The 10,169-nt window shown below is 30.4% G+C and overlaps 1 protein-coding gene across 3 annotated transcripts in view; it reads right to left on the bottom strand.

Annotated features, from left to right (window-relative positions):
- Positions 1–4,885: 4,885 nt before the first annotated feature.
- LOC101503384 (protein ZINC INDUCED FACILITATOR-LIKE 1-like) overlaps positions 4,886–10,169 on the bottom strand; it is an 8,549-nt gene continuing 3,265 nt past the window's right edge. For all 3 annotated transcript variants that reach the window (XM_012711813.3, XM_004515387.4, XM_004515388.4), the window contains 11 exons: positions 10,038–10,100; positions 9,231–9,280; positions 9,038–9,113; positions 8,300–8,488; positions 7,510–7,597; positions 6,809–6,894; positions 6,609–6,716; positions 5,984–6,028; positions 5,800–5,888; positions 5,600–5,643; positions 4,886–5,295 (listed from right to left, as the gene is read on the bottom strand). In XM_012711813.3, coding sequence (XP_012567267.2) covers positions 5,183–5,295; positions 5,600–5,643; positions 5,800–5,888; positions 5,984–6,028; positions 6,609–6,716; positions 6,809–6,894; positions 7,510–7,597; positions 8,300–8,488; positions 9,038–9,113; positions 9,231–9,280; positions 10,038–10,100 — 951 coding nt within the window. In that variant the 3' untranslated portion in view covers positions 4,886–5,182. The remainder of the gene's footprint in view (positions 5,296–5,599; positions 5,644–5,799; positions 5,889–5,983; positions 6,029–6,608; positions 6,717–6,808; positions 6,895–7,509; positions 7,598–8,299; positions 8,489–9,037; positions 9,114–9,230; positions 9,281–10,037; positions 10,101–10,169) is intronic.

The following is a 10,169-nucleotide window of genomic DNA, read 5'->3' as shown; positions in this document are numbered from 1 at the left end:
TCAATAATCAATTATCAAGATTACCGACTAGGGTGATCGTTACTCCACTAATTATATTTTATTATATGAGTACTCTCCACTTATCTTATGAAATTTATTTCTATAATTTATTCAAGGAGGACCTACGTTCATGCCAACGAAATCAAACATGTATGGATTAGTGAAACATCTTTGCATAATTTATTATCTGTTATATATGTTAAATTAGGTGAATTTTACCGATGATATTTATATAATTGGTTTACTATGGACTAATACTAACAAATTGTCGAAAGATCAGCCTCATCATCAAAGAGATAGAGATCATTAACCTCTTAAGCATTGGCAATCAACCTCCCCGATCTCAACTCTTGAAATTGACAATTAAATGGGTTAAAAATAGCCAAACAGATAAGATCTTGTGTTAATTTACTTATGGACAACAGGTTACATGACAAATTTGGAATATGAAGAACATTGTGAAGGGTTAGAGTTTTAGATATAGGGATATAACTAACTCCAACTATGGTGGAAAAAGTACCATAAGCTATCTTAACCTTTTTATGACCTGCACAAGTACTATAAGTGGAAAACAATTTTGAGCCATTTGTCATATGATCAGTGGCTCCAGAATCAATGATTCATGAAGTTTTAGAATTAGGTTTGGAACTCAAAAGAGCATAAGAGAAAGAGATACTTTTTTTAGCAAGAGATGATGAAGAAGTAACTGACATAGAGATAAAAAGCTTATATGGGTGCTATAGCTGTTCCATAGAGAAAGGAGTTGCCTTAAAGTTAACTTTATTCTCAACATTTTCTCCATTTGCAGCTTGGAAGGCCTTACCCTCTCCATTTGGCTTCTTATTCCAATTGGGTGGGTTTCCATTAAGTTTTTAGCAAGTTTCCTTAGTGTGTCATGGTCGTCTAGAATGATCAAACCAATGTCGTTTTTTTTCTTTCTCCATCTGGTTTGTGTCCCTTTGCAGCCATAACATAACTCTCAATTTCTTGCACTGTTGTACTATCAAAGTTTTGTAGCATAACTTTCCTTTTGAATTCCTCTCTCCTTAATTTAGAAAATATTTCCCTCAATGAAGACAAATGTTTTATGCCTAGAATTCAACCACGAACTTCATCATATTCTTGATTGAGTCCTAATAGAATCTTATGGACCCTATCATTTTCTTCTATTTTCTTAAATTTGTTTACATCTGGGGAGTTCTCCCAATCATCCTCAAAGCATTGGTCAAGTTCCTGTCAGAGGACAACCATGAGATTAAAGAATGTTGTGACATCCTTATCTCCTTGTTTGGAATGCCACAAATGATCGTAAGTTCATAAATATGTGAGGAGTTCTCCAAGTCAGAATAACAATCACGTACAACTTCTCACACCTCTTTGTGATGGGGACAAAGAAGGAATTGATGACGTGTCTAGTGGGACACATAGTGCACCTAAGGCATGGAGAGTGTATGTGAGAAAATCCAAGAAAGGTGAGCTGGCCCCATCACGTATATAGGGGAGAGAGGTTGGTAAGGAGGGCATAACAAATTCTGTTAATTGTTAGTGGAGAGAAGATTCTCTCTTATTGAAGTGAGCATAGCTCTCAGGAGTAAAAGGAAGGCTTGTTTCCTTTGCTCAATTTTCCTTTATCATCAATAAAATACACTACCATATGTTGATTAATCTCTTATTAATTCTTACTGCCACATTTATAAATTGAGGACCTATCACTTTGTCATGAAAATGAATAGGTAGAACTTCCAAATGGGTGATTCCATTGAGTGGATAAGCCACCCAATGATTAGGGAGTTCTCTGACTTCCATTTTTGATATGTTGGATTAGTCTACTCTAGTTGAGGAGTGTCTCCAGCCAAGTAGCTTAACTTTCCCTTGCCATCAAGAGCTAACTTCACAGTCTAGTCCCATTCAACGTAGTTTCTGTTGTTCAATTTTTAGAAGTTTTAAACCAAATTTTACGAAAAAGGGACATTTGTGGCAGGGGTTGACACGATTTTTGGGTCACCAATTTTTTTTTTCTAGTATTGTAGCAATGAGGAAATCATTCTCTTCAGTTTCTTTTAAGGACATGGTGAGCTTCCACTAGATCAAATCTGAAGATCTGATACCATGTGTTTTAGGGGGCGGATAGGTTAAAAACAAGAGAGGGAGGGAAATTTCTAATTGTAAATTAAAAAATAGAAACAATATATACTTATATATACAACGTTGTTAACTTACTGCAAGTTCTCTAATGAATACAGAGAATAAAGAAAAAATAAATTAGAGTGATTTGATTATTTCTCGTATTAGAACTTAGAGATTGAAATGAACATTTACACTTGATTTGCACACACACTTTATGATAACGAGGAAAAATGAATAAAATTGAACTTGATGATTATACGGATCTTTATTGATTACGAATGGTATTTATACATTTGACATTACAAGCTAAGTACACATAACTAACTAACCAAACTCATTTACACCTAATCTAGTTAGTTATAACCACCCCTTCTCAACTAAGTTGGTTTACACTTTAACATCCCAAAATACAAAAAGCGTTAAATAGAAAATTAACTAAAAAACACAATCAGATCATATTTGATTGCTAACTGTCAACAGTAGTTATGTTGCTTTTGTTTTAATGCAAAAATTCAATTGCATTGAACATTATTCTCTCTGCACATTGAAGAAAAGGAGAAGATTGTGCACAACATAAAAAAACATGTTCAGGGTTGGTTACCTTTATTTTGTTTACTTTTTCAGTTTGAAAATGATTCCCACCTTCAGACTGCACTGCTTCTGGCTACAAGATCAATTTGTCACAGGTTGCTTGTTTACAGTTTTCAAAGATGAAGTGGTTATTTGTAAATCTGTTGAAAAGATCTTAAACAAAAAGATTTTTCCAGAATATCTGTTTGATCTTTCTCCAATTGATTTATGAACAAACTAAAAAATCTCTTGGATGAAAAGTGTCATTGAGTTCCATTTTTCAAACTAAGTATGTGAATGTAGAAAATCTTCTTCCATAAAAGGAATATGAACAATGTGCTCAGAATGAGATTTACTATCAACCATTTCCATTTAAATTACACTATACAGTATATATGTGTGCTTGAGATCAAGCTAAGTAACTACTCCCTCCAAAATAGAAAAAAATAATCAAATTACACACATTAAGAAATATTAATGATCACATTTAATATATGCAATCTTAATTAAAAAAAAATTAAAGTCTATTGTCAAAATTACCCACGATCATTAATAAATTGAATCATTAGAAATATAAAAAGTTATATTAAATGAGGGATAGTTTGGAGATGTTATCCCTAAAGCTTTGTTTGATTTTAAATAACTAATAAGATAGTTGATAGCAGATGAATTAGTTGATAGCCAATAACAAATAAGCTAATAGAAATGTTTAATAAAATTAGCGGCTCAATTAGCTGCTTACAAATGTAAAATTATATAAAAAAACATTCTTAATTAATATTAAAACTTATATTAATTAAAGTATAAAATATTTTGAATTTAGCAATTCAATTTTTTTTACGAAAGTAATTTAATATGTTTTAATAATTTATAATTTATTAGTGAGATATACTTTTTATTTATTATTATTAAATTAATTTTCATTCGTTAAAATTTTATTTTAAAATATATTCAACATATATATAATGTTACTTTTTTTTTAGGGGACGATCTCATCTTTGATATTTCTGCAATTATAAAATATACTTATTTTAAATTATAATAAATTATAATGGGTAAAAAGGGGTTTTAGTTAAAATAAAAAAGACTAAAATTGACAGAAAAATGATAAGTTAAGCTACTTGAAGGAACTTAAAAATTGATGCACTAACTTAGTTATAGATAATGTAAGCCTATTTTAGGTCTAATAGTAATATGAGAAATGTTATATGTTTGCATTTCCATAAGTTGTAAGCACACTTGAGGAAGGTTTGGTTTGATTTTTAGTTCCTTTACATTGGGATTACGTTACAGGTATAAAATTCACACTATCTTTAAATATGGGAATGTGCTCAAAGTTTTTCAGTACAACCACATATCATGTGCAATATTAAAGAGATTGTGCTATCTCATTTTTGAAGATAAAATTGGTGTTTATCTTGTCTAATGCTCTAAGAATGTTGGAATATTTGGCAATTAGGAATTGTGATGAATTGAAGCATATAGTAATAGACACTGGAGATCATGACAGTTGTGGCAATAATTGGGGCAATATCTTCACTACATTGAAAAGTCATGACATGATGATCCGTAGGAAATAACCGACAGAGAAATACAACACCAAATGCAGTTTTAGTGGAGACTGGATGGTGAGCAAGCGATAGAGAAAATGAATGATAAGGATTCCAAATGATAAAATAAATACAAATTAGCCTTTTTAACTTTTTTTATTTATTTATTAGGTTAGTCGTTTATGTTTATAAAGTTTTAAAATATTTTCAGTCTTAACTTTATTTTAATCATTTTTAATTAAAGACTTTTAAAATTTTATTATAAATTCTATTATCGATTATATAAAAAATAAAATAATAAATTGTTATATAATTTCATGATATGGATTTAGAGAATTTTACATTTTATTTCAAAAATTATAATACGTATCTTACTCGAATTTACTAATTCAATTATTTTTCTATAAGTTAAAGGGTTATCCTTTTTTTGATTATTGCAATCAAAACCCTTAACAATTATATGAATTTATTGAAAATTTAAGGAGAATTTTGAATTTCAATGTTACTGTTTTAAATTTGGATCATCAATGTAAATATTTACAAATATAAATGACAAATTTAACAATAAACAAAATAATGACTAACTTATTATAAAAAATAAAAATAAAAATAAAATAAAATAAAAAAACAAAGATAAATGACTAATATATTATTTCTATATATCTTAAAAGACTATGAAAAGTATTTTGCCTACAAAATACAAGATTAAAAATAAGGGGTAACTTAACCCAATAAATAAAGGTATGTTAGAGTGTGTAAGGGTGCTTGCTACCTTATCATTCCTCTTAAAATTACTACCCTACAAGCTTAACAACATATGTAATTATTAATTGGTTGCCATCAATTAGCAATGAAGACAATAACTGCTTCACCATAGAATCCACCAAATAATGATCTTGAGATGCTTGATCCCTTAATAAAAAAATTCATTTTTCTTAGTGTAACTGCTCAGAGGGTGTTTTCTTCTTTACACTCAGAAATGGTGTAAACATCAATAGCACTGTAAGTCCTCCAGCAACATTCAGGACAAAGAAAACCATATGAGTGCCTGCAGTTAAATGCATTTAACAGTAAGTTTCAGCTAATAAAGCTAATAAAAGAAGTATATGTTAAAAAATGTTAAGTATATTAATGTCATTCAATTGTTGCAGCCTTTCTTTCTATTACTTTTGATATGATTATTGTGCTACAGATGATTGTTAGAGTCTGATAATAGCCTTTTTATGTAAAAGAATTATTTCTATTTATGGATTATAAACTTTTTATTATGTAAAAAAAAACATAAGTATTGTTTATTAATAGACATTGAAAAAAGTTGATATTGACTCATTAAAATTAGTTGAGCATGATACCTGGAAGGAAAGATGCATGCATACGTTTTTGTGACCAAGCTAATCTGCATTGATCAATATCAAAAGAAGAAAACTGAATATGTTATACTATTTTCAATTTATCATTGTAGTAAAAAATGAATTTTATATGTCAATGACGAAACATGTTTTGTAGGGATGAGTTAGACGGAAAAAAATAGAGAAATCGAAGAGACACTCACATTGCACCACCTCCAGCTGGACCAATTGCTTTGAATATTGACATACCAGTCATAGAAATGCCATTAGCTGCACCCCTTTGATGTTGTTCCTGTTTTTCCAAATCAACATGTCATTTATGTCATAATTTTCTTAAAATATAATCTCACCTTTTGGAATCAAATAAATTTAGGAATAAAAAATTACCACTGCTCTATTTTGCATAAGAAATAAACCAGTGATTACAGTCACCTAAAATCCAGCAAAAAGAATAGAATTAGTTATTAAGCTTGTAATACAGATAACTATAGTTAGAATCCTTATGTAGGTGAATTTATAATATAAGTATTTTATGTTAGAAGATATGGTCAGCAATAATTAGAAAGATTGCTGACCATATCTTTGATTACTCAGAAAAATTGTTATAATCAAGCTATGTATATGACATCAAGTAAGCCTTGGCGCAACGGAAAAGTTGCTGGCTTGTGACTTAGAGGTCACGAGTTCAATTCCTAGAAACAATCACTCTTAGTTGCGAGGGTTATGTCGATGACTAATCTCCACTAGAGAATCTGACTAACTATCTTTAGTGGCATCTTTCACTAGAGAATTTGACTAACTATCTTTAGTGGCATCTTTCACTAGAGAATCTGACTGACCATCTTTAGTGGCGTCTTTCATCCCAACTATGTATTTTCCGTCCTCAAGGCTTAAATCGAGCCCTTGCTACGTGATACAAGTTAAATTCCACTCTGACCAATGTTGGTCAATGCAACACATTTTAAAACTACATCACTCATGATTAATTAAATGAACAAAAAGATAAACTTACACTTAGAAGATTCTTGAGAAGGGAAGCAATATTAATAACCAAGTACAGTGTGATACCAGACAGCATTGCTATGAAGGGGTAACTTTGCAAAAGAGGTATGGACAAAACCTACACAAGGTTCCAAAATATTAAGACATTGTTAGAATAAGAACCAATGCAATGCCTAGTTGCATTAATTGCTTTGAATGGGGAAATCTTACTCCACTTATGCGAGCAAATCTTATAGGTCCAAAAGTTCTTTCCAATGATGGGTATACAGAAAGCTGGAAGACAATAAGACCAATACCTGTCCATTGCATATTGATCATTTGTAAGAAAAGGAATCCTAGTTCAAAAGAAATACATACCAAAAATGCAAACAAAGAAAATATGAGATTTGATCACGGAGTTCAGACGATTGAGTCTATGTCTCCAATTGTAGAACAATAGCAGTACTTTTCTATTATTCAAACTTAAGGTTACAAACTACAATTAATATGGTCCAGTTTACAAGTTTACTCGTCGAACCGCTCGAGCTGCCCACTTATTGTAAACTATGAGTCATACCAAACACTATTTGAGACGAGATCAGTAATTAGGTAGTATACATCTTAAAAAACAATGCACAAAACAATGTATATATATCGAGACTTTGAGTTATGATTATGGTTTGATATTGTGATGATACAAAAGACTAATCATTCATTCAATTGCTCATATTTTAACTATATAATCCTAATTTTGATTTAATAAGAAAAAATAATGAAACTAGTCCTAACTTGAAGGAAGTTATCATATGGCATCATGTACAAATACTCAAAAGTACATGTGCTATCTTCAAAGACATACATTTAGGAAGTAAATATGGTATTCCTAATGTTAATAGAAAAATTCTAGGGATGCATTGATATCAAAGATGTACCTGATATTGCAAGAACATTACCAACATCATCAGTTGAAAAGTTCAAACCCCCTAATCTTCTAGGACTAACAGCCCATAATGAGAAAACCTAATAAGAAGTAGAATGGTGTTCTTTACTTATAGCATATTAGATGAAAATATTTGCTAGAATGAGAAACCAATATAAATATGATGCATGGATGAATAGAAAGAAAGAGAAGTCAAAGCAGCATCTTTTAGCTAGATGTGTTAGCTAGATGTGTTTTGTCTTCTCTTTTAGCTAGAAGCATAAACTTGATTCTGGCTAAAAGTGACTTGAGTATAAGTGATTTATGCTTAAATACATTCGTGTACGTAAAAGTGAGTTAAACATGAATTCGAGACTAGAAATCAATTGTAGAGACAAAAGCTCTAAATTCTAGCTTCAAGTTAAAATTAAATCTAGAGGTAAAATCAATTATACTCGATGACATTTCAACAAGTCAAACTCAGTTCTACACCTCTAGAATCAATTTTGCCTCATCCAAAAATAAACCACACATATACTAAAAGTGTGTATGTTTACTTAGTGACATAAATTGATTTTTTATGTTTGGATACATTCATATAAAAGGAGTTGAACGGAAAATGTCAAACTAAAAATCAATTGTAGAGACAAAAGCTCCAAATTCTAGCTTCATGTTGGCATTAATTCTAGGGACAAAATCAATTCTTTTCGAAGACATTCAAACAAATCAAATTCAATTCTACTCCTCTAAAATCAATTTTGCATTAAAAATAAAACCAAACACAAACTACATAGGAATGGTACCTCTTGATAAGCAATATCATAAAGTGAGAAAATGCAGTAGACAATGATGGATGACATTAAGGGCCAGTTTAGGAAGAGGTTTTCATCTTTTTGGATTATTTTCTCTCTGACTTTCTCTTTGCTTCCATTTTCTAAAGCTTCAGCATCATTACTTGACTCATTGCTAAGAGGGTGGTTGTGTAGTGTTTCCTACAATTATGCAGGTATTTTAAACCAGTTAAATTGATTGGAAAGAGAAATATATATTCATAAAGTAGAAGTAAAAAGTAGGAGCTAAAACTATTAGAATTTAATGAAACTATAGGTGTAAAGTGTAAACTAACATTGCATGCATGTCCTATTTTCTCCAACTATTGATAGAGGAGGTTGAGATCAAGAGATGGGAGGAGGATTGAGATTTGACTCCCTAAAGTAAAGAATTAACATTGGTAGTGACTAATGTTTGGATTGGTTTTAAGTTTATCTATTGGCATAACCATTTGTGAAACTGTTTGAGAGAGCCAATTATTTTTATAAGCTCTCCAAGATAGCCTATAAAAACAGCTTATAATATATATGAAAACTGTTTGACTTTATTTTATCTTTTTTCATAAAAATAACATAATAAACAAATATTTATACGATAAATGCTTATATTAATTAAATTGTTTATCCAAACAGATCTTAATTACCATTCTTATTCTCAATAGTAAATCAATTATATAGATCCTATTTTTTCAGTTCCTATCATATTCATACCGGAAGCCAGATGCAGACAATTACTGCCACAAATGCAAAAATTGATATTGAAATGGAAGGCAAGAAATATGGATACCTGCAAGAAGATTTTTTTTTTACAATGACAATGATCAGCACATAGAAAATAAGGTAGAAAGGAAACAACTGTATTGTTAAAATTGTGACACTAAAAATCAAGAAAAAATACACTTACTTGTCCCAAAAGGAATCCTTTGGAAATAGATTTGGGTATTTCAGTGTTGGCTGCAATATAAATTTCACACAAAGTGTTACAGAAACAAGTAAAAGAGTGTTACAAAAATAATAGACATGTAACAATGCTTTGTATAAAATAAAAAAGAATGAATTTCTTAATTTTACCATTTATAGTATCAAGCACAACCTTCTTGTTTTAATTAATCTTAAAAATTGGGTTGCTTGTAACTCAAATCCTATAAAACCGACTTCTAAAGTGTAAATGTTTTTCCGAGTTATATCTCATCCGATATGAAACTCTCAGCACACCCTCTCACATCTAGAATTGGACATCTGGAACGTGAGAGTAACTCAACTCTATAGATGGAGCCTCGAATGCAGCTAGGTCTCGAAAGAAATTATGAGCTTTACTTCGTGCATAACTTTCATACCAATGTTAGAATTAATTTGAAAGGTGAGTAATGTCCCTCACTTATAAATACTTTTTCAGGTTTGCGAGACTCTCAATAATTAATTTAGAAGTTTAACTTGAATGGTAAATTATGTCTTGTAAAATAAGTCACCCATCTATATGCAAAATTCAAAGGCTATTCTTAAGATGCTATGAAACGCAGATATTGACACAAACATTGAATTTGATACTGATATGTCGATACTAATAATAATTTTAAAAAATAATTAAATTAATTGAATGTATTCAAGGTGTCTATGTTACGTCGGTATCGGACACCGACACGTGTTGGATACTGAGACAAGTCTAATATGTGATTTTTTTCATATGAGAAGAGAAAGAATAAAGAAGTACCTGAGCCAAATAACCTCCTAATGATGGTCCAATTATTAAGCCCATTCCCCAAGCTGCACTGAACTGAAATCATATCACATTATCCATTAATATAATGGACACATGCTGCTTTTTCTTTCCTTTCTAGACAAG

The sequence above is a fragment of the Cicer arietinum genome, chromosome 5 (genome assembly GCF_000331145.2).
Source record: "Cicer arietinum cultivar CDC Frontier isolate Library 1 chromosome 5, Cicar.CDCFrontier_v2.0, whole genome shotgun sequence".
Lineage (NCBI taxonomy): Eukaryota > Viridiplantae > Streptophyta > Magnoliopsida > Fabales > Fabaceae > Cicer > Cicer arietinum.
This window is presented reverse-complemented; position numbering and strand designations above follow the sequence as displayed.